General features: G+C 39.5%; 3 protein-coding genes and 1 long non-coding RNA gene across 10 annotated transcripts in view; 2 read left to right on the plus strand and 2 right to left on the minus strand.

The window, feature by feature from the left end:
* Window positions 1-521: 521 nt before the first annotated feature.
* LOC113465310 (band 7 protein AGAP004871-like) lies at window positions 522-15,888 on the minus strand. Of its 4 annotated transcripts, none has more exons than XM_026823021.1 (7): window positions 15,823-15,888; window positions 15,539-15,694; window positions 10,551-10,648; window positions 2,821-2,825; window positions 2,611-2,767; window positions 2,193-2,358; window positions 522-1,025 (listed from the first exon to the last, which is right to left on the minus strand). In XM_026823021.1, exons 1-7 carry the CDS (start codon window positions 15,871-15,873, stop codon window positions 924-926), a joined length of 735 nt encoding a protein of 244 aa, XP_026678822.1. In that variant the 5' UTR covers window positions 15,874-15,888; the 3' UTR covers window positions 522-923. The 4 variants fall into 4 exon arrangements, with proteins under 4 accessions (XP_026678822.1, XP_026678821.1, XP_026678820.1 ...); XM_026823020.1 differs by lacking the exons at window positions 15,539-15,694; window positions 15,823-15,888 and adding exons at window positions 12,012-12,167; window positions 14,334-14,396; XM_026823019.1 differs by lacking the exon at window positions 522-1,025 and adding an exon at window positions 1,566-1,764.
* On the plus strand, window positions 5,398-10,429 carry LOC103508399 (glutaryl-CoA dehydrogenase, mitochondrial). 3 transcript variants are annotated; one of them, XM_026823016.1, is made up of 7 exons: window positions 5,398-5,551; window positions 5,647-5,819; window positions 6,179-6,354; window positions 7,193-7,304; window positions 8,155-8,405; window positions 9,135-9,337; window positions 9,863-10,429. In XM_026823016.1, exons 1-7 carry the CDS (start codon window positions 5,486-5,488, stop codon window positions 10,109-10,111), a joined length of 1,230 nt encoding a protein of 409 aa, XP_026678817.1. In that variant the 5' UTR covers window positions 5,398-5,485; the 3' UTR covers window positions 10,112-10,429. The 3 variants fall into 3 exon arrangements, with proteins under 3 accessions (XP_026678817.1, XP_026678818.1, XP_017299235.1); XM_026823017.1 differs by lacking the exon at window positions 5,398-5,551 and adding an exon at window positions 7,999-8,089 and having other exon boundaries at window positions 5,568-5,819; window positions 7,193-7,293; window positions 8,235-8,405; XM_017443746.2 differs by lacking the exon at window positions 5,398-5,551 and having other exon boundaries at window positions 5,568-5,819.
* A 1,301-nt stretch (window positions 15,889-17,189) lies between the features above and the next one.
* On the minus strand, window positions 17,190-19,144 carry LOC113465328. Of its 2 annotated transcripts, none has more exons than XR_003391278.1 (3): window positions 18,995-19,144; window positions 17,508-17,638; window positions 17,190-17,218 (listed from the first exon to the last, which is right to left on the minus strand). It is a non-coding gene; the product is annotated as an uncharacterized LOC113465328 (long non-coding RNA). The 2 variants fall into 2 exon arrangements; XR_003391277.1 differs by lacking the exon at window positions 18,995-19,144 and adding an exon at window positions 17,817-18,144.
* Window positions 19,145-19,288: 144 nt separating this feature from the next.
* The window catches only part of LOC103508405 (integrator complex subunit 1), a 38,574-nt gene continuing 34,016 nt past the window's right edge, over window positions 19,289-23,846 (plus strand). The window contains exons 1-4 of the mRNA XM_026823013.1: window positions 19,289-19,628; window positions 19,967-20,175; window positions 20,414-20,671; window positions 21,485-21,675. Coding sequence (XP_026678814.1) covers window positions 19,451-19,628; window positions 19,967-20,175; window positions 20,414-20,671; window positions 21,485-21,675 — 836 coding nt within the window. The 5' untranslated portion in view covers window positions 19,289-19,450. The remainder of the gene's footprint in view (window positions 19,629-19,966; window positions 20,176-20,413; window positions 20,672-21,484; window positions 21,676-23,846) is intronic.

Raw genomic sequence — 23,846 nt, forward strand, 5'->3', positions numbered from 1 at the left:
TAGATTGGGTAGGTAATTAATTTAAATACACATTTGGCAGCAGACATTAAAATAAATATTAAACAAAAGAGAAGGCTTGTTAATTAAAAAATTGGGGAAAAATTAAATAAATTCAAGTTTTTCTAAGGGGGGGGAATCTAAAATTCAGAATTTTGTAATGACATGTGACGAGTTTAAGCGCCCTTAATGGCCATATCTTATCACTGAAAGTTAACACAGTGTCAAGGGTTTTCTTTGACGTCACCCATTTGATATACACATGCCAGTATTCCACTCTGGATTAACTGAAAACTCTCTGTGGCAAGATGAGGCGTAAAAAGTTACAAGTTTCTTAATTTTATAATAATAAAACATTAGTTTTCAAACAAAACAACATACTTTTAAGTAATCAAATTTTTTTATGCTAATCCTAAATAGTTAAAATTTTGCACCCTAAAATTTTCGGTACCGCAAACATTTCATTTTAAATAAGCACCAAGACCTAAGTACGTCTTTGGTCTGCCCTTTCCAGCAGGAAAACCTTTTTTTTTACCTTGATAACAGAAAAAGTAGACAAACAAATCAATAACATAAACAAATTTAGTTTGGATAATCAAGCCCAAATTTGAGGCCAGTGTTCAATAGAACACTTCCCACATTCCGCAAAAGTTATGGCAATATAAGAGAAGATAATAAACACACAATAAAATCTATTAGTTATCCTAGAAAATATAATGAAAATATGGTTCAAGTATACCCATAATTATTTTTGAAGCCCAACATCTATTAGCGTGATAAAGAAAGCCCCAGTTATATAAAAACTAGAAACACATAATGGATGACTTATAAAATAGTAAATATGTACTTCAAAGTCTAGATACTAGTTACTTGAAAAAAAAAGGAAGGCCCCAATGAGATTAAAAGCGTGATTCAAAACACTAGAATTACTTTTTCATGAACGTGGAAATTATATCGACAGGTATCGGGAAAATAATGGTCGAGTTTTTCTCCTGGGAAATCGAGTTGAGGGTCTGTAGATAGCGCAACTGTAACAGAGAATACATGCGAGCATGACAGAATTACTGTTATTTCAAGCATACAACATAAATTAACAAGGGTCAAACTACTGCAAAACAACGGAAAATTAAATCAAAATATATATAAAAAAATAGATTGGGTAGGTAATTAATTTAAATACACATTTGGCAGCAGACATTAAAATAAATATTAAACAAAAGAGAAGGCTTGTTAATTAAAAAATTGGGGAAAAAATAAAATAAATTCAAGATTTTCTAAGGAGGGAAAAATCTAAAATTCAGAATTTTGTAATGACACCTGACGAGTTTAAGCGCCCTTAATGTATCGCCCGTATCTTATCACTGAAAGTTAACACAGTGTCAAGGGTTTTCTTTGACGTCACCCATTTCATATACACATGCCAGTATTCCACTCTGGAATAACTGAAAACTCTCTGTGGCAAGATCAGGCGTAAAAAAGTTACAAGTTTCTTAATTTTATAATAATAAAACATTATAGTTTTCAAACAAAACAAGAATCCAAGATTCTATGCATTCACACACAATTAGTTTTTTTTTTAGATAAAAAAGCATTCAATCAAGAAATAGAATATAATATTTTGTTAAGAATAATATGTTATTATAATGAAAGCCGAAGCTACTTCTTGTGGGCCGTCATAAAAGTAGAAATAATATCCACTGGAATTGGAAACACGATGGTGGAATTTTTTTCCTGCGAAATGGATTGCAGAGTTTGAAGATAACGCAACTGGAACAGATAATTTGTTTGGATTTTTTGTAAACGTTTCTGTGAGTGAATTCCACTAATGGGTTTAAAATTAAAACATTTACTTATGTGGGAAAAAATTCAATTATAGAGAGGCTGATAGGAAAAAGGGCAGAAGTCGAAAATTTGAGTTTTGAGGAAAATGCGTTTGAAGTTTGAAAAGATAATTCCTCCGCACATTGGTTCACAAAAACTCGTGTAACTCCGTGAAGAAAGAAGCTATCAATATGATTCTTTTTGTGTTCGACGCAGAAAAATATAGTGGAAACAAAACTCAAAACTGTAATAATTGGGAAAAGGGCCAAAGTCGACTTTCGCCCGTTTTTCAATCAGCCTCTCAATTACTATAGATAGGGACGTTTCAGTCCTATTCTATCAGCAGTATACATAACTAGCCCCATTATAATTACCTGTAGGGCGGCAGGGGATTCCACAATGACATCAGCCGCCTCCTTGAGAGCACGAGACGCTTTCATTTCTGCCTCAGCAGCAATCACCTTGGCTCTTCCCTCCCTAGTGGCCTCTGCTTCAGCCGCCATAGCCCGTTGTAACTGCTGGGGTAGACGCACATCCTTGCTGCAATATACACAGAAATAATAACCGATCTTAACCAAAAGTTTCGTATCGCACACATCAGTCCAAAGCGATCACCCTAGTTAGGGCTGATTGAGAGGCTGACGAAAAACGCCGACCCCGTCTGTACACCGGAAAAGGTGAACAAGAAGAAGATTGGAGTCTTACCCTAAGCTTAATCTATGCTTCTAAGAAAAGATAAAGCTGAAAGTTTGTTCACAATTTTTGTGAAGATACTCTTCGGGGTGCACTTACATTTCCACGCGTTCCACTTTGACTCCCCACGGTTCAGTAGCATGGTCCAAGTTGGCTTGCATGGCATGCGAGATGGATTCTCTCTCGGACAGGATTTCCGCCAGGTTACGAGTACCCAGAACATTACGCAGTGTAGTGGCTGCTAGCAGACGTTTACGTAGGAATCGACCTTTTAATATTTTCCCAATAGCAACTCCTCCATTGATATATAGTGACTAGTGAGTTATAAGAACTACTCTTTTTAGTGGACGACTCAGTCAATGAGTCTGATCCCAACTCCCCATAACTAGCTACTGAAGATCACCCGGATCTACGAGCTCAGTTAGGAACTAGCTTACCTCCGTAGACAAAAGCCCACTCCAAGGCTTAGGTGTAGTGTAGGGTATACGTATAGGTACAGCCCTAAAACTTGCGTTAAGCTTCTAAAGGAGTGTCCAAACATAGTCGACCGGCCGTTGATCGACGAGGTGAACCTATGTTGTCGAGGCAGTGTGGACGGTTCAGTCGACATCGATCGACGGCCGGTCCACTATGTTCAATTACCCAGAAGGTACTTTTTTAGTTATAAAGGACTATAAAGGAGACATTTTTTTTTTTTAACTTCAATATGAATGTACTTTTTTTATAGTCACATATGAAGAAGACTAAAATATTTTTGAAGCAGTTGTGTTGAACAAATGTTAGAATCGTAAAGAAAGGAAAAAATCAGGGGTAAGAGTAGAAATTTTGGTCAATAAATTTAATGTAACCTGTTTATTGTAACTTGGAATGCCATATTGCCAAAAATTTCGTGCCGAAACATGGTTCCATCTTACAATAAACAGACTATAAATGCAAGTTTGCTATTGCAAAACTTCTAGTTGTATACCTGTCGGTAAAAACATGAAATCGGTGAGACACACCTTAAGTGTCTACGAACTCCCCAAGGCCATCGAAAAATTTCAGCCGATTACATTTCTTTCCTTCCTATAAGATAAGGAAAGTAAAAAGGTAGTGACACATCCATCCTTCTCCTCTTCAACAAAATACATTTATGACAATAAAATGAAACCATTCTGGCGCACGGCCTTGCATTATGAGAACGAAATAATGACGCCTATTGTTTTTGAAATCAGATGTTTCCGTCATCTGATGAGTTCAAAATGTTTACAACACAAACTCAAACGATTCCACTCTGTTATCTATGACGGATGTAAGACGACTGCACCAACCGAGGGTTTTACATAAAATTATTTAGATTTAAGATTATTTCTTCTTCGTTTTTCCTGACAAGTGTTAATCAAAAGCTATTTTGAACGTGAAATATTTGTTGAAATCACGCAGGTCTACGGTCTCATAGTGAAATCTACTTTGGGCTTCTGAGCAGGCACATGAAAACCATTGTAAAATGGGCCGAAACTGAACATGAGACTGTAGACTTGGACCTTAGTGATTTCCTCGTTTGTATTTTGTATATCAGGGATAGTAAATTTTATGTCGTGTGATGAGTATTATCCCTATCTTATGATACTGAGGGGCTGGCAATGGCAATAATTTCGCCTGAGGGGCTGGCGATTGCTCATAGCATTGAAAGATAAAACAAAAGCTGTAATTGTGTAATCTACTCCTTTGAAACAAAAATCATGTATCTCGGGCCCGAGCCAATGTACATTGCTTTAGAATGCAAAGAATTTTCCTTAATTTTTAGGATGAATTTTTTTCTATGTAAGGAAAATGTCCTGTTCAGCAGTATCATATCGATAGGGTATGTACGTATACTATTCAATGTAAGGTTGCGTGTGGGCCGGTCCACTATGTGTGGACACACCTTAAGTGTCTACGAACTCCCCAAGGCCTCCCGAAAATACGAACTCCCGAAAATTTCAGCCGATTACATTTCTTTCCTTCCTATAAGATAAGGAACGTAAAAAGGTAGTGAAACATCCATTCTTCTCTTCTTCTTCTTCTCCTCTTCAACAAAATACATATTTTATGACAATAAAATGAAACCATTCTGACGCACGGCCTTGCATGATAAGAACGAAATAATGGCGCGTATTGTTTTTGAAATCAGATGTTTCCGTCATCTGATGAGTTCAAAATGTTTACACAACACAAACTCGAACGATTCCACTCTGTTATCTATGAAGTATAATATTTACAACTCAGGGCGAATCAAATTCCATTGAGCGAAATTACATTTGTGTACGAGTTCAAATGATAATGATCATTTCATGTATGCAGGTAGCTAGCTAGTTTGGCTATATTGGCTAGACTGGTAGTTTTATTACAGTAATTTCATCAGTTTTCTCGATTCTGTTTGGTTGTGTTTTTCTTGATTGGTAATTCACTAATCTTTTCGGTTGCAAGTGTGTTTGAGTTTGACTTTATTGTCGGAAAATAGGCACTTCATTGTAGTGAGTTTCTAGGATACATTGCACTCTGGAGTCTACCATCTTCTATGTAATCCTGTTTTAGTCTAGCTTGACTTGTTTTGTCCCCCCTCTTTAACCGAGTTTTAAGGTCAATTTCCGTTTTATTGCACCGACAATTATAGCTACTTACATATCTTGCAAGTTTTTCGATTTGGGGTCGTTTATTTTTCGCTTTTCACGGTTAAATAAAACCTTCAACTAAGTAGTGCCCATGGTTATTTCATTCTGAAACAAAAGTCCCGTTCACACGGTGAAAAAGAATTCAACAACCGCATAGCGCATAGACAATTATAGGGTCGTTTATTTTTCGCTTTTCACGGTTAAAGAAAACCTCCAACTAAGTAGTGCCCATGGTTATTTCATTCTGAAACAAAAGTCCCGTTCACACGGTGAAAAAGAATTCAACAACCGCATAGCGCATATGATTCTCTGACATATCCGCTGAAAGCCGCGTTCACACGATGTCTCTGTTTCGCCCCCTCCTCCGTTCCTACTCTACCAAGTTCAACTGGGAGGACGCTCTCAACATCTCCTCACTTGAAGCTGCGTTCACACGATGTCTCTGTTTCGCCCCCTCCTCCGTTCCTACTCTACCAAGTTCAACTGGGAGGACGCTCTCAACATCTCCTCACTTCTCACACAGGAAGAGAAACTCCTACGGGACTCTGTCAAATCCTTCTGTGACGCCGTGCTACACCCGAAGATTGTCGAGGATTTCCGACACGAGACGAGTGATGTGCGCGCGATCTATGCCGAGTTCGGCCGATTGGGAATTCTCGGTTGTACGCTGCGCGGGTGAGTATTGGTTAACTGGTTGCGCATGCGCAAGATCGATTGTGTTTGCAACTGATTGCGAACTTTAACCGGTTGGTTCGTTCTCGGAAAGGCTGCCTTTCACCGCGCATGCGCAAGATCGATTGTGTTTGCAACTGATTGCGAACTTTAACCGGTTGGTTCGTTCTCGGAAAGGCTGCCTTTCACCTATCCCGTCCTCCTCTCTTCGATTTTGGGAAGTAGGATACTAAAACCTCAGTAGTTTGAGTCTCAATAAGTTTAACCCCTTTTACTTGTAACATTTCATTAACCCTTCGTATTGTCTCATTACCCCTCACATTTAATTGAACCAGTTTAAGTCTTATTCTCATGTCCCACAGGTACGGGTGTGCGGGTGCTAGTCACATCAGTGGCGGTCTGGTAGCGAGGGAGATAGAACGGGTGGACAGTGGCTATCGGTCTATGTATAGTGTACAGTCGAGTCTGGTTATGGGAGCTATTGATAAATATGGAAGTGACAAGCAGAAAGCCAAGTATTTGCCTGAACTGGCGAAAGGTGAGTGAAATTGAGGAAACGATGAAAGAGAGAACCAATCAATAAATTTTACTGATGGACTGCCAAAGTTTGGATTGCCAAACGACACAGCAAAGAGGCAAATAAAAACATGACTTTAAATCTTAAACCTTAAAGCGTTCAAAGCTGCAGCTTCCAAATTGACAATTTTACTGATGGACTGCCAAAGTTTGGGTTGCCAAACGACACAGCAAAGAGGCAAATAAAAACATGACTTTAAATCTTAAACCTTAAAGCGTTCAAAGCTGCAGCTTCCAAATTGAAAATACCAATGACGATAGCCAACCTCCGCAAAGGAGAGACAGTACCCGAAGAATGGGAAAAAAAAACTTAGTTTAGGAGGTATATCATCAATCTTTTTAAATCGGTAATGCCACCTTATCAGACGTAAAGATAAAATTTTACACACTTGTCACCTCTTATGCCAAAGTTTAGGTTGCCAAACGACACAGCAAAGAGGCAAATAAAAACATGACTTTAAATCTTAAACCTTAGAGCGTTCAAAGCTGCAGCTTCCAAATTGAAAGTGGCAATGACGACAGCCAACCTCCACAAAGGAGAAACAGTACCCGAAGAATGAAAAGAAAAAACTCAATTTAGGAGGTATATCATCAATCTTTTGCAATGACAATAGTCAACCTCCGCAAAGGAAAGACAGTACCCGAAGAATGAATGAATGAATGAATGAATGAATGAATGAATGAATAATAAAAAAAACCTCAATTTAGGAGGTATATCATCAATCTTTTTAAATCGGTAATGCCACCTTATCAGACGTAAAGATAAAATTTTACACACTTGTCACCTCTTATTATTTCAGGGAACCTGATAGGCTGCTTCGGTCTGACGGAGCCAAACGCGGGTTCCGATGTTGCCAACATGCAGACACGTGCCAAATACGATCCACCTACCAACAGCTACATAATTACCGGGTCTCTCTTCTCTTTCGGGACGATACGACCTTAGCAGTTATAATTTACAGTTCCCTCTATCAAACCTGTTCAAAGAAATATTATATCAGTAGACGAGTGCATAAGGAACTTTGGACTTTACGTTTTGTACTTTGCAAACAGATTACGTCATTACAGAGGAAAAGATTGCATGAATGGGATCACTAGTAGTTCAACTTGAGAGGTGATATCAAAAGGGTTTCAAATTGACCTTGATTTTTTTTCATTATTATTTTCAACAGATTTGACAGAGGGAACTAAACAATGGAGGTCTTATATCATACCAATATCTGTACACAATACATCTCTACTGTTTTTAATTATTTGTTCATTTTTTAAGAGGTTTGATATAAAGGGAACTGTAACTGCTAAGGTCTTATGTCCTAAATCAAAGGGAAAAGAAGAGTATAAGAAAAAGCCAGCTGTCTGTTTAGGATAAAATCCGTCCCGGGCAGGAATTGATCCCTTGACCTAGCACTTATGAGGCAGGTGCACTACAAGCTAACTAGTATAACCAAGCTGACAAAATACTTCAAATTTAGTTATACCTATGGAGATGATTCATCATATTTTGAGCAACCTGATAGGCTGCTTCGGTCTCACGGAGCCAAACGCGGGTTCCGATGTTGCCAACATGCAGACACGTGCCAAATACGATCCCTCTAGCAACAGCTACATAATTACCGGGTCCAAAACTTGGATCTCCAGCGCCCCCCTCGCCGACCTATGCATCCTGTGGGCTAAATGTGAGGACCCGACACACGGACCCCAAAATCCCCAAATTCGAGGGTTTATCATAGAGAAGGATACTCCCGGGTATGAGAATTACCGGGTCCAAAACTTGGATCTCCAGCGCCCCCCTCGCCGACCTATGCATCCTGTGGGCCAAATGTGAGGACGCGACACACGGACCCCAAAATCCCCAAATTCGAGGGTTTATCATAGAGAAGGATACTCCCGGGTATGAGACGAGCGTTATCAAGGGGAAGTTTGGTCTAAGAGCCTCAGTGACGGGGAGTATATCATTGGACAATGTGAGAGTTAGTCAGGACCAGATGCTCCTTCTTGCTAATAGCTACAAAGGTATTAGCACATCTCTTACTCTTCTTTCTATTGATTAAAATCATACCTAAGCCCTTAGTGCGCGGCCACAACGGTGACCATAGACCAAACAGACCATAAACCATTGAACCAAGCGGAGACCATCGCAGGAAAAATACTCAGCTCAATTTCTTGATTTACTACAAGGCTCGATACTATGGTCAGTGCTCCGTTGAGGACATTATCATGGTTTGTTTATTCTCTCTTGGGTTGGTACTAGACTATGGTCGATGGTCGGTTCTCCATTGTGGACGCCTACTGAGAATTGAAATCCTACGCAAAAAGTAGGTTCTTAGACTCTTAGTTCAGTGTTTACACGCTTTTCACGGAATGAAATTCCATGACTATTCCAGGTTTTCTTTAAAATTTCACGATTTTCCATGTCTTTTAGGTCGATTTTCAGATTCCATGTTTTCCAGGTTGCGTATAAACCCTGTATTGCGTATAAACCCTGTATTGCGTATAAACCCTGTATTGCGTATAAACCCTGTAGTTTGATAGTGACGATTTTTCCTTGAGCTGTCCGTTTGTGTCACCGTAACTCTCGAATGGTTTGTCCGATTAATGGTTAATGGTTTGTCCGATACTCTAGTACTTAAAGGGATTTATTCCAAAAGAACATTTTATTGTTAATGTGGTTTAAAATAAACTTCAATATTATTATTATTTGGATGAAATTTGACTTATTTGTCAAAACATGTTCTGTTTCAGCTCCCTTCACTCTGCTCAACTCAGCACGCTACGGCATTGCCTGGGGAGTACTGGGGGCGGCCGAATTTTGCTTCTCCATGGCGCGCTCCTATATGTTAGACCGCGTTCAATTCAATAAGCCATTAGCCGCCAACCAAATCCCACAACTCAAGTTAGCCAATATGCTCACAGACATCTCACTCGCTCTAGTCAGTTGCTGCCAGGTTAGTAAGAAAAAAAAGTGTTCCACCGCCGTTTTTATTTTGTAGGCATGAAACAGCTGCTACAATAGACGCATGTGGTCTGTGTCGTAGCATGCCCAATTGCCCATCAAATGGGCGATAAGAGAAACACTACTTCCCATTTAGGTGCTGGGTCAACACGAGAATACCAGAAAATAACCCGTTGAAATGTTTGCAGTAAAAAACGAGTGAGTGCAAATTGAGTGTTCCACCGCCGTTTTTATTTTGTAAGAATGAAACAACTGCTACAATAGACGCATGTGGTCTGTGTCGTAGCATGCCCAATTGCCCATCAAATGGGCAATGAGAGAAACAATACTTCCCATTTAGGTGCTGGGTCAACACGAGAATACCAGAAAATAACCCGTTGAAATGTTTGCAGTAAAAAACGAGTGAGTGCAAATGTTAGTGAACTGTTGTTGATGGGTGATTGGGTGAGCCATTTTTCTTCATTACTTTCTATGGTCGAACATTCTAACAGTACATTTTTTCATTATTTTCCTCCAGGTTGGAAGGCTCAAGGAATCAAACCTAGACACCCCCGAGATGATCTCCATTCTGAAGCGAAACAACTGTGCCAAAGCTTTGGACATTGCCCGTAACGCCCGGGACATGTTAGGAGGCAACGGAATATCTGACGAATACCATGTGATTCGACATATGAACAACCTAGAGGTGGTCAACACATACGAGGGAACATCGGACATACATGCACTCATCCTAGGCCGAGCTATAACTGGAATACAGGCATTCTAAACACGTCTATCAGTACAAAAGGAATCGAGTCAATCCAAATTACGTCTGATTTCCGGAACGTCTAAAATACATATATCGCGCCAGTCCATAAATCCACATGAATCTCCCGTTTAAAAACAGCGCTAAGGATTAAAAAAATACGAGATGGTATACTGCCCAAACCGGATCTCCACACCAAATTTCATCAAAATCGGTATAGAAATGACGAAGTTAGGGCGATTACAAGGAAAAGCGGACAGGCAGAGCAACAGACACGAAACCAAAGTGTTTTAGAATGATCTAAAACGCATTTTGCGATGGGAATTTTTGAAATCGGGGACCAATTTTTTCCCCCGCCGAAAACTGTTTTTGAGGCTTCAGTATAACTCGAAGAGAAATACCTTGTATAGCTTCCCTATACATATTGGATGATATTGGTAATAGAAAGTAAAAGTCTTACCTATAGTTGGAGACATTGTTGGTGGCCATGACAGGTGAGTCCACACGATAGTATACCACCGCGTCCACATGCAATGTCACCGAGTCCTTGGACATAACCTGCGAACATAAATAGACATGGGAGCTAAAGTCTTTTTCTTCATCTTCTACCGTGTACTGACGGGGTCGGCGTTTTTCGTCAGTCTCTGAATCAACCCTAGGGTGATTGCTGTAGGCTGACATTTGGTTCGTTTTTTTTTTTTTTTTTTGGCTTTGTGCTTAGGACCTGTGCCTGTGTCTAAATTGGGTAAGTTTCCTATGAACTAAGTAGGTGCAACCAAAAAAAAAAAAAAGTTTGATAGAGGGAACTGTAATAATTGCTTAAGTCTTATCATGTCAAAATCAAAGAGAGGAAGACAGGAGAGGAGAATGCCAGCCCTTGAGAGAACAAACTTCATCCACTCAGGGTAAAATCAGCTTTCTTGATCTAATTCTTGAATACCTAACCATTCCAGGTGCAATGGCAGACAGGAAACGAGACTTGGTCAGGACAGAGCCATCGACCAGCTCATCAATCTTGCCCGTCAAGAAACCCAAGATATCCTCACCAACCATCAGTGACTACTGGGAATCACTTGCTATAGATATAGATCCTGTGGACCTCTTGCCCACGTTCCTCAATCGAGGAGCGACTGGTGGCGGTATTACCAGTGTGATTTCGATTAAAGTACCGACTCGATTGTCCCAGTGTTGAATTATGGAAATTGACTTCAATGTACACAAAATAAATAAAAGGCTCTGCTTTTTGCCACAGATAATATTTACGATTGTTCTATGTGATAATGATAATGAGATAACATGAGCAATATAAAGAGAACCCATTGTGTTCGGTAGCTACCTCTTGGTGTCATCTTACACTCATAATATTCAGCCAACGAATAAACACATTGAAAATACAAGTTCTCAATGGATCACTGAAGTTAAGCAACGTTGAGCGTGGTTGGATAGTGTCCGGATGAGTGACCATCTGGCGAATCGCGTACTGGGTTTTCCCAGCACACTTGCACACTTAGGCTGATTTTTTCTTTTTTTTTTTTCTTTTTAAGTAAATACTTTCATTTTTATTTTTGAACCAACAAAACATATGTACCTAGGTAGCAAAATAACACAGAAAGTAAGTACGCTTTTGATTCAAGCTCATGAGTATTATTACTATTTAACAATAGTTAATGAAAGTTATTGTAACCCTTTCAGCTAAGCTGGTGTTGGGTTACAAGTAACTTTTTAAAAAAAAAAAAAAAAAAAAAATCGCGTCGCATCGCGTCCAGTGTAGTGGGAACACTCTTATTTAAGTAGTATTGCCTAAAAATATAAAAACATAAAAAAAAGGAATAAAAAACAGACAGACAGTCGGAAAGTGTATGGTGGTAAATGCTTCAGATCTAGGTCTGTCAGACCGTCTGAGAGAAGGGAGAAATCTTACCTCTTGCGGGGGGACATCAAATGACACGGTTCTCAGATCAACCTTGGCATAGTCATCAATACAGGGTAGAATGAAGAACAAGCCAGGGCCCCTTGGCCCCCCTTCTCTCACGCGTCCTAGACGAAATATAACAGCCCGCTCATACTCCTGTACTATCTGAAATGAACAAACATGGATATAAACTATATAAAGGAATAAGCAGGGCTGCCCAACCGGTCGATAGCGGATTAATTTCAAGTCGATCGCGAATTCGCGACCAGCACACCCAGCAGTATTTGAACCTGACAATATCATCTTACACACTTGATTAGGTACTCCACGCGACCAGCACACCCAGCAGTATTTGAACCTGGCAATATCATCTTACACACTTGATTAGGTACTCCACGCGACCAGCACACCCAGCAGTATTTGAACCTGACAATATCATCTTACACACTTGATTAGGTACTCCACGCGACCAGCACACCCAGCAGTATTTGAACCTGACAATATCATCTTACACACTTGATTAGGTACTCCACGCGACCAGCACACCCAGCAGTATTTGAACCTGGCAATATCATCTTACACACTTGATTAGGTACTCCACGCGACCAGCACACCCAGCAGTATTTGAACCTGGCAATATCATCTTACACACTTGATTAGGTACTCCACGCGACCAGCACACCCAGCAGTATTTGAACCTGGCAATATCATCTTACACACTTGATTAGGTACTCCACGCGACCAGCACACCCAGCAGTATTTGAACCTGGCAATATCATCTTACACACTTGATTAGGTACTCCACGCGACCAGCACACCCAGCAGTATTTGAACCTGGCAATATCATCTTACACACTTGATTAGGTACTCCACGCGACCAGCACACCCAGCAGTATTTGAACCTGGCAATATCATCTTACACACTTGATTAGGTACTCCACGCGACCAGCACACCCAGCAGTATTTGAACCTGGCAATATCATCTTACACACTTGATTAGGTACTCCACGCGACCAGCACACCCAGCAGTATTTGAACCTGGCAATATCATCTTACACACTTGATTAGGTACTCCACGCGACCAGCACACCCAGCAGTATTTGAACCTGGCAATATCATCTTACACACTTGATTAGGTACTCCACGCGACCAGCACACCCAGCAGTATTTGAACCTGGCAATATCATCTTACAATGTCATCCACGCACGCTCAGACGGTCTGACAGACGTGTGTGGCGGAAAAAGCTTGAGACCTAGGTCTCTCAGATTGTCTGAGAGACCTAGGTCAGAAAAAGTTCAGAAGTGTTTAATGCCACACACGTTTCGAGGGTTGGAAAAAGTTCAAGAAGCATTTTCCGCTGCCCACGTTCCAATGGTATGAGCTTGAGTGGGTGGCATACATTACTTAGATATCGTTCAGAAATTGAAGAGAGAAGGAGCATAGGATAGGAGGAAGCCAGCTTAGCTTTCAATAATGAATCGAACCAGCCATAAGTGCTTAGAGGGCTGATGCACTACCCGCCAAGCTAACTAGGCTGTCTTAGATTTCCTTGACAAAGTCAATAGGTAAAAATGATTTCTCATTTCCTGGTATACTTATAATTATAATTATGACGAATGTCAGCTCCCATGGCGTAGTGGTCACTGCGCTCGCCTTGCACGCGGGAGACACGGGTTCGATTCCCGGCGGGGTCAAGAAATTTGTATAGTCCAAAAACAGCGCTAAGGATTAAAATTACGAGATGGTATACTGCCCAAACCGGATCTCCACACCAAATTTCGTCAAAATCGGTATAGAAATGACGAAGTTAGGGCGATTACAAGGAACAGCGGACAGACAGACCAACAGACACGAAACCAAAGTGTTTTAGAATGATCTAAAACGCATTTTGCGATGGGAATTTTTGAAACCGGGGACCAATTTTTTCCCCCGCCGAAAACTGTTTATGAGGCTTCAGTATAACTCGAAGAGAAATACCTTGTACAGCTTTCCTATACATATTGGATGATATTGGTAATGGAAAGTAAAAGTCTTACCTATAGTTGGAGACATTGTTGGTGGCCATGACAGGTGAGTCCACACGATAGTATACCACCGCGTCCACATGTTATTTATTTTTTTTTTTATTCACATTATGGGAGAATGATTTCAATGTTTTTTCAAGTGCAATTTGTGTGACCCACAGTAACACTATTAGCAAGATGCTGACCATATTATTTAACAATATCACTTCTCTTACAGGCTAAAGTTGTGGGACATAATATTGGCCTTATGTTTGGATTTGTATTTTTGGAATAATATTATTAGCCCCATAAGAAATCAAATCTTACCATCATTCTGTGGTACTTGTCTGATATCTGCTGATGTTTGAGGCATTTCATTAGCAGCAACCATTTTCATATTACCAGTGTAATTTCGATTAAAGTACCTACTCGATTGTCCCAGTGTTGAATTATGGAAATTGACTTCAAAGGAGGCACGTAGTAATGCTGTAATGTACACAAAATAAATAAAAGGCTCTGCTCTTTGCCACAGATAATATTTACGATTGTTCTATGTGATAATGATAAGGAGATAACATGAGCAATATAAAGAGAACCCATTGTGTTCGGTAGCTACCTCTTGGTGTCATCTTACACTCATAATATTCAGCCAACGAATAAACACATTGAAAATACAAGTTCTCAATTGATCACTGATGTTAACCAACGTTGAGCGTGGTTGGATGGTGTTCGGATGAGTGACCATCTGGCAAATCGCGTACTGGGTTTTCCCAGCACACTCAGGCAGAATAAGGTTAATTATGGCAGAAAAAAAAAATCGCGTCGCGTGTAGTGGGAATGCTTAAGTAGCATTGCCTAAAAATATAAAAACACAAGCTGAATTCCGTCGCTTCGCTCCTAGTTCATCCCGAGGCATGGCCAAACTTGTAGAAAAGGCATGGCCGAACTTGTAGAAAACAATAAAAAATACGGTCGCGCTGCGCGTTCCCTATTAGCTGCATAGTTATCAAACTAAAAACATAAACGAAACTCAAAATGTTGGTCGAGAGCGGAACATTTCTCTCCCGCAGTCTATGCACTCTGTGTATTTCTTATGGTGATTTTAGCGATCAAAATATCTCAGAATCGGTTTAGATTTTCGCAAAATCCTTTCTTATTGCACACCTAGACCATAAAAGGAATATTCCTACCAGGAACACTCTTATTTAAGTAGTATTGCCTAAAAATATAAAAACATAAAAAAAAGGAATAAAAAACAGACAGACAGTCGGAAATTGTATGGTGGTAAATGCTTCAGATCTAGCTCTGTCAGACCGTCTGAGAGAAGGGAGAAATCTTACCTCTTGCGGGGGGACATCAAATGACACGGTTCTCAGATCAACCTTGGCATAGTGATTGAGTGGATCTTGTTTTTGTAATATAAGATTTAAAAAAAAAGGAATAAAAAACAGACAGACAGTCGGAAAGTGTATGGTGGTAAATGCTTCAGATCTAGGTCTGTCAGACCGTCTGAGAGAAGGGAGAAATCTTACCTCTTGCGGGGGGACATCAAATGACACGGTTCTCAGATCAACCTTGGCATAGTCATCAATACAGGGTAGAATGAAGAACAAGCCAGGGCCCCTTGGGCCCCCTTCTCTCACGCGTCCTAGACGAAATATAACAGCCCGCTCATACTCCTGTACTATCTGAAATGAACAAACATAGATATAAAGGAATAAGCAGGGCTGCCCCACCGGTCGATCGCGGATTGATTTCAAGACTTTCAAGTCGATCGCGAATTCGCAACCAGCACACCCAATATCATCTTACATACTTGATTACCTACTCCAAACTTGTGAACCAAATTTAGAGTCAAGTCGCTCATTCGATCGCAAGACTGTATTGAAAAGTCAAGTCGATCTCTATCTGAAAAGCGCTATTTCGAGGGTTCGATTCCCGTCGAAGCTAATTTCATATTAAATAGATAAGTTTGGGTTTCGGAACGGCTGGTTTTCTCCTATCCCGTCTTTCTTCTCTCTTCTCTTTCGGGACGATACGACCTCAGCAGTTATAATTTACAGTTCCCTCTATCAAACCTGTTCAAAGAAATATTATATCAGTAGAAGAGTGCATAAGGAACTTTGCACTTTATTCTCTTCTCTTTCGGGACGATACAACCTTAGCAGTTATAATTTACAGTTCCCTCTATCAAACCTGTTCAAAGAAATATTATATCAGTAGAAGAGTGCATAAGGAACTTTGCACTTTACGTTTTGTACTTTGCAAACAGATTACGTCATTACAGAGGAAAAGATTGCATGAATGGGATCACTAGTAGTTCAACTTGAGAGGTGATATCAAAAGGGTTTTGAATTAACCTTGATTTTTTTTTCATCATTTTTTTTTTCAACAGATTTGATAGAGGGAACTAAACAATGGAGGTCTTATATCATACCAATATCTGTACACAATACATCTCTACTGTTTTTAATTATTTGTTCACCTGCCTCGGTGGCGTAGTGGTCAAGACGTTCGCCTGGTAAACAGGAGGGCGTGGGTTCGATCCCAGCCCAGGTATGGAATTTTATCCTCATTTATTTGAGAATTTGACCACATAATAATGGAGCTCTAAGGGTTAGGTGGTAGAAAACGCCTATGGCGTTAACCTCGCCTAGTGGTTGCCTTCCACTCAAGAGTCTATTATTATTATTAAGTATTCATTTTTTAAGAGGTTTGATATAAAGGGAACTACAACTGCTAAGGTCTTATTGTCCCAAAATCAAAGGGAAAAGAAGAGGATAAGAAAAAGCCAGCTGTCTGTTTAGGATAAAATCCGTCCTGGGCAGGAATCGATCCCTTGACCTAGCACTTATGAGGCAGGTGCACTACAAGCTAAGCTAACTAGTATAACCGAGCTGACAAAATACTTCAACTTTAGATAGACCTATGGAGATGATTCATCATATTTTGAGTGTTTTATTTAGCATGAAAATTACTGTGATCACAAGATAAGAATAATGAACTGAATGAATTCACGGTGGATTTCACCAATATTTTTTCAGTCCTTAGAAGGGCTGTTAAGCTAACAACCAGTTAAGTTCCATTTGATTTGTATGGGCTTAACAGGGCCGTTAAGCTAACAGGCTGTTAGGGGCTGAAAAGAAGGTTGGTGAAATCCACGATGGATCCAACGACAGCAATTGTGTGGATGATGTGATTGCTGTCTGAATCTGAAATGAAAACAAACATTTGGCTTTTTTCTTATTTTCTCCCGACTAAAAATAAAATTCCCAAATAGGAAATGATTTTTTTTTTTAATTCACATTATGGGAGAATGATTTCAATGTCTTTTCAAGTGCAATTTGTGTGACCCACAGTAACACTATTAGCAAGATGCTGACCATATTTACCAATATCACTTCTCTTACAAGCTAAAGTTTTAGGATATAATATTGGCCTTATGTTTGGATTTGTATTTTTGGAATAATATTATTAGCCCCACAAGAAAACAAATCTTACCATCATTCTGTGGTACTTGTCTGATATCTGCTGATGTTTGAGGCATTTCATTAGCAGCAACCATTTTCACGTTCTACTCAGTAGATTTGATGGGTAGCAGTAAAATAATTTCTATTAGCACAAGGATCAATCTGAAACACAAAGATTTACTTTTATTATTTTATATATAATCAGTAGATTTGACAGATTTATTTAAATATTTACAACACTGAATGAGATGTATTTTTTATTAATTTTAGTACAAAGATTAGCAAAACATAATTTCAGATTTATGTGTTAACAGATTAGATGAGTTTTATAATAACTTACAAGGTATGAAAATTAAAATTCAATTCCCATTTAAAATACAAGCGAGGATCGGAGGTACAAACAATACTATCATAGAACAGAATATTAACAGGGCAAAGCCCAGATATGCTCCTTTTAATTCTTTGCCTATCAGAACATTTACTCCGACTTGTGCATCATCCAATGAATCTCCGGCAAACGATAGTTCTACAGGCATATTTGAAAGTTAAAGTTGTTATCAATGGCTGGCTACACAAGTATACACTCTACACCTACGTTCGGTCTTCATCTGCAAAGGCTTATCAGTTCATCTCCTTATCAGTAGGACACTTGTGAGATCAGCTTATCTCTTATCTCCTAAGTATTTGATTGATGAGGAGATTAGGTTCCCTAGGTAGTTAAATATAAAACTGACCTGATATTTGGGTAGAAGCTGAAGATTAGCTCACTAGTAGTATCCGTATACTTAAAAATTACTTTACTTTTTCTGACAATCGGAAAGAAAGAAAATTTTCAGAAAATTTTGTAAAATGGAAATGGAATATGGAAAATTGGAAAATCCTTTTATCAAAAATAATGTCGAGGTTTTTTGAGGTTTTAACGTCAGAGGTTTTCTTCATTCATCTGGGATGTTGGCAACACTGAGATTTTGTGAGGTTTTCTATTTTACACCTCTGGCAACACTGTTAAATTCTGATTTGCCGAATCCACAATCCAGTTTTCTCAGCTTTTCAAGTTTTCAGAAAATTCAGAAATCATTTCCTATTTTCCTGATGTAGCTGTAAGATTAACTGCTTATCCGTAACATTGGACACTAGTCTAGTGTTCTGTCTTGACTAGACGATATCAAAATCATGGACAGAGGCAAGCCATCACAAGCTAGAGGTGGCAAGAGCAAGACTCCTCAATTTCCCTCCGACATTTTTGCTCTTGGTGCTAAAACTGCTAGAAATGAATCTGGAGACTCCAAGAGAAGTGGGCCAGTTCCCCTGGGAAGCAAGCATTCGGGACCTGTGCCTGTGTCTAAATTGGGTAAGTTTCCTATGAACTAAGTAGGTGCAACCACAAAAAAAAAAAGGTTTGATAGAGGAACTGTAATAATTGCTAAAGTCTGATCATGTCAAAATCAAAGAGAGGAAGACAGGAGAGGAGAATGCCAGCCCTTGAGAGAACAAAGGGTAGTTAAACATAAAACTGACCTGATAGATACTGTTGAGGAATTTGGGTAGAAGCTGAAAATTACCTCACTAGTAGTATCCGTATACTTAAAAATTACTTTACTTTTTCTGACAATCGGAAAGAAAATTTTCAGAAAATTTTGTTAAATGGAAATGGAAAATTGGAAAACCTTTTATCATATCAAAAATAATGTCGAGGTTTTTTGAGGTTTTTAGTCAGAGGTTTTCTTCATTCATCTGGGGTGTTGGCAACACTGAGATTTTGTGAGGGTTTCTATTTTACACCTCTGGCAACACTGTTAAATTCTGATTTGCCGAATTTTGTTAAATTTTCCAGTTTTCTCAGCACTGTCAGTCAGAAAATTCAGAAATCATTTCCTATTTTCCTGATGTAGCTGTAAGATTAACTGCTTATCTGTAACCTGTAACATTGGACACTAGTCTAGTGTTCTGTCTTGACTAGACGATATCAAAATCATGGACAGAGGCAAGCCATCACAAGCTAGAGGTGGCAAGAGCAAGACTCCTCAATTTCCCTCCGACATTTTTGCTCTTGGTGCTAAAACTGCTAGAAATGAATCTGGAGACTCCAAGAGAAGTGGGCCAGTTCCCCTGGGAAGCAAGCATTCGGGACCTGTGCCTGTGTCTAAATTGGGTAAGTTTCCTATGAACTAAGCAGGTGCAACCACAAAAAAAAAAGTAAAAAAGGTTCAATAGAGGGAACTGTAATAATTGCTAAAGTCTGATCATGTCAAAATCAAAGAGAGGAAGACAGGAGAGGAGAATGCCAGCCCTTGAGAGAACAAACTTCATCCACCCAGGATAAAATCAGCTTTCTTAATTTAATTCTTGAATACCTAACCATTCCAGGTGCAATGGCAGACAGGAAACGAGACTTGGTCAGGACAGAGCCATCAACCAGCTCATCAATATTGCCCGTTCAGCATAAAATCAGCTTTCTTAATTTAATTCTTCAATACCTAACCATTCCAGGTGCAATGGCAGACAGGAAACGAGACTTGGTCAGGACAGAGCCATCAACCAGCTCATCAATCTTGCCCGTCAAAAAACCCAAGATATCCTCACCAACCATCAGTGACTACTGGGAATCACTTGCTATAGATATAGATCCTGTGGACCTCTTGCCCACGTTCCTTGATGCTCACAGTCATCATTCTGACAAAGTTGTGTCAAATGTCACGGTTAGTAGCAAAGAACTAAGAGAAGCATGGATATCACAGCATCCCTAAAGACTTCCTTGACAATTCTATTAAAAAAAAAATAATAATAATAATAATAATAAAATAACTTTATTAAAGTGACCATTCATTTGGTTAAAAGCATTTGTATAAGATGAACATATGACTACTTTCTAGTCAATTTTGATGGTTCCTAGTCATTATAGAAGACCTTCCTTTCTCTCTCTTTCATGTATTTCAGACTGGTCTCCTCTGTGGTGCCCTCAAACTACTGAAAGTGCAGCGCCCTCGGCCTGACTCAATTCTTTGGTTGTCGCTCATGCATTTGGCATCCCAGTATCCATATCAATTCACACAGGACTCTATCAATCAAGCACTGTGCTCTCTGCTACGGAAGGATGCTCTGAAGAACAAGAACTCATCATCAACAATATTGGCTGCAAACATTTTTTTTGAAGCGTACAAGGAGACCAAGAGGTGGCCCGATTCATTTGTTAAGGTAATTGTTTGATCTGATTTGATCTTTATTTGCTTTTTTGTTTTAGGAACATGGTTAGTCTAGTGGTTTTGTGTTTTGTTTGCTATTCAGAAGGCCCCAGGTTTGATGCCCACCATCAACAAGTAATTTACACTTGTATTTCAACAAGTTTTTTTCTTGTGATGATCTAGCACTTAAGCAGGAATTGTTGTGTCTTTTCATCCAGGAACAAAGTAGGAATAAGAATGGAATGAGCACGTTACAACACAGACCACATTCTTATGTAACAGTTGTTTCATTGACATGATGTAAAAGTTGTGATGAAACACTCATCTTTTTTCTACACAAGAATGAAATGTGCCCTACCTATGCTTTTCAAAAATGGCCAAAATTTTCCTTTGTTTTCTTTATTTTCTTAATGAGCATGCTAAGACATACCACATTCTTATGTAACAGTTGTTTCATTGGCATGATGTAAAAGTTGTGATTGTAACATTTTATGCTAAGTATCCCTTTGACTTCAACCTCCTTGGGATGTTTCCCCGGGAGAATTTAAAAATAAAAAATCTGGTGTGAACATCACACGACTTTCCTTATCCTATTGAATGATGCTTATTTGAGTGTTCTTTTACCCTAACTTTTGATGAGCATGCTACAACATAGACCACATTCTTATATAACAGTTGTTTCATTGGCATGATGTAAAAGATGTAATTAAACACTTATCTTTTTTCTACACAAGAACAAAATGTGTCCTACCTAGGATGCTTTTCAAAAAATGGCCAAAATTTTCCTTTGTTTTCTTCATTTATAGCTTGAACTTTATGTTTTCAGTTGTATCTTGAAGACGCTGCTAATGAGCGGATATGGGTAGATCATGAGCTATGTCATGGATTTGTTGAGAACATCCTCACATGTGTCAATACTAAACCTTTACCCAACATGGAAACAATTGAAGATAACATTGTAGATGCTGTGAGCTCATCATATAGAAAGTCCACGTCTAATGTGAATGTGATCAACAGGTAGGTTATAGAGCAGTCACTAAAGGTAGAAACACACTACAATCATGTGACATCACATGAATTCATGGATAGTCAGAAAGATGTAGTTCAAAGTTTTCCCATAATTTTGAAGGTATCAATTGTCAGAGGTATTTTCATTCAGGACAGCCACACTACTATCGCATCATGTGACATGAAAACTTTGAAGTACACCTTTCTGACTTCACATGACGTGATGGTAGTTTGTGTTTTTACCTAACCGACAAGCATGCTTGGGGACTTTGCCCTAACACTCTCCAATCATGCTCAAAGGATAAAAAACATTCCAGATCTGGACGCGACCAGCACACCCAGCAGTATTTGAACCTGGCAATATCATCTTACACACTTGATTAGGTACTCCACGCGACCAGCACACCCAGCAGTATTTGAACCTGGCAATATCATCTTACACACTTGATTACTCCACGCGACCAGCACACCCAGCAGTATTTGAACCTGGCAATATCATCTTGCATACACACTTGATTACTCCAAACTTGTGGACCAAATTTAGAGTCAAGTCGCTTATTCGATCGCAAGACTGTATTGAAAAGTCAAGTCGATCTTTATCTGAAAAGCGCTATTTCGAGGGTTCGATTCCCGTCGGAGCTAATTTCATATTAAACAGATAAGTTTGGGTTTCGGAACGGCTGGTTTTCTCCTATCCCGTCTTCCTTCTCTCTTCTCGTTTTTACCTAACCGACAAGCATTCTTGGGGACTTTGCCCTAACACCCTCCAATCATGCTCAAAGGAAAAAAAAACATTCCAGATCTGGATCCTACAAAAGCTTCTTTGGCTACTTGTTTGGATAGAGGGAACTTTAATGTCATCCACGCACGCTCAGACGGTCTGACAGACGTGTGTGGCGGAAAAAGCTTGAGACCTAGGTCTCTCAATTTTTACCTAACCGACAAGCATGCTTGGGGACTTTGCCCTAACACTCTCCAATCATGCTCAAAGGATAAAAAACATTCCAGATCTGGATCCTACAAAAGCTCCTTTGGCTACTTGTTTTGATAGAGGGAACTTTTATGTCATCCACCCACGCTCAGACGGTCTGACAGACGTGTGTGGCGGTAAAAGCTTGAGACCCAGGTCTCTCAGATCATCTGATGGTCTGGGAGACCTAGCTCAGAAAAAGTTCAGGCACGTTTCGAGGGTTGTAAAAAGTTCAGACACGTTTCGAGGGTTGGAAAAAGTTCAGACACGTTTCGAGGGTTGGAAAAAGTTCAAGAAGCATTTTCCGCTGCACACGTTCTGATGGTATGAGCTTGAGTGGCTAGCATACAGTAGATATCGTTCAGAAATTGAAGAGAGAAGGAGCATAGGATAGGAGGAAGCCAGCTAAGCTTTTTCAATAATGAATCGAACCAGCCATAAGTGCTTACAAGGCTGATGCACTACCTTCCCAGCTAACCAGGCTGTCTTAGATTTCCTTGACAAAGTTAATAGGTAAAAATGATTTCTCATTTTCAGGTATACTTATACTTATAACGAATGTCAGCTCCCATGGCGTAGTGGTCACTGCGCTCGCCTTGCACGCGGGAGACCCGGGTTCGATTCCCGGCGGGGTCAAGAAATTTGAGCCTAATTAGCTTGGAGGGTATCAAGTCTGCCTTGCAAGCACTTGGTCTCGGGTTTGATTGCCGTATCAAAAATTTACCAATTGAACTTCAGCTTTAAATTAAACTAATTTTATCACATTTTTCTCTCTCTAGAATTTATTTTTCTTGAATAAAATCTGTTTCTTATCTCCAGGTCCCCATCACAGAGTAGAGCAGTCTCCTCCTGAGTCAACTCATTATTCTTGATCCGACCTGATATATTCTATTCTTATCTCCAGGTCCCCATCACAGAGCAGAGCAGTCTGCTCCTGAGTCAACTCATCAGCCTGGATCCGACCTGATATATTCTATTCTTATCTCCAGGTCCCCATCACAGAGCAGAGCAGAAGCGACCAGTGCCAGCATGGTAGGTAAACATTGGATTTTAGGATTATTGAGATATTAGGAAAATCCTACAATGCTGCAGTGAGCACCGAAAGTTGTGACAAAAATACATGGGATTTTAGGATTATTGAGATATTGGGAAAATCCTACAATGCTGCAGTGAGCACCAAAGTTGTGATATAATAACACAAACTGCATTT

This window comes from Diaphorina citri, unplaced genomic scaffold, assembly GCF_000475195.1.
Source record: "Diaphorina citri unplaced genomic scaffold, Diaci psyllid genome assembly version 1.1 scaffold396, whole genome shotgun sequence".
Classification (NCBI taxonomy): domain Eukaryota; kingdom Metazoa; phylum Arthropoda; class Insecta; order Hemiptera; family Psyllidae; genus Diaphorina; species Diaphorina citri.

What these genes read in the sequence shown, in the direction of transcription:
- LOC103508399 (XM_026823016.1), top strand. Translation starts at nt 5,486, where the DNA reads ATGTCTCTGTTTCGCCCCCTCCTCCGTTCCTACTCTACCAAGTTCAAC. An exon ending in ACTGGGAGGACGCTCTCAAC is followed by an intron (nt 5,552 to 5,646) that starts ATCTCCTCACTT and finishes GACGCTCTCAAC; the next exon opens with ATCTCCTCACTTCTCACACA. An exon ending in CTCTAGTCAGTTGCTGCCAG is followed by an intron (nt 9,338 to 9,862) that starts GTTAGTAAGAAA and finishes ATTTTCCTCCAG; the next exon opens with GTTGGAAGGCTCAAGGAATC.
- LOC113465310 (XM_026823019.1), bottom strand. Translation starts at nt 15,873, where the DNA reads ATGAGCGACTTGACTCTAAATTTGGTTCACAAGTTTGGAGTAGGTAAT. An exon ending in AGTTTGGAGTAGGTAATCAA is followed by an intron (nt 15,695 to 15,822) that starts GTATGTAAGATG and finishes TGTTCATTTCAG; the next exon opens with ATAGTACAGGAGTATGAGCG. An exon ending in AATCCCCTGCCGCCCTACAG is followed by an intron (nt 1,765 to 2,192) that starts GTAATTATAATG and finishes TATCTGTTCCAG; the next exon opens with TTGCGTTATCTTCAAACTCT.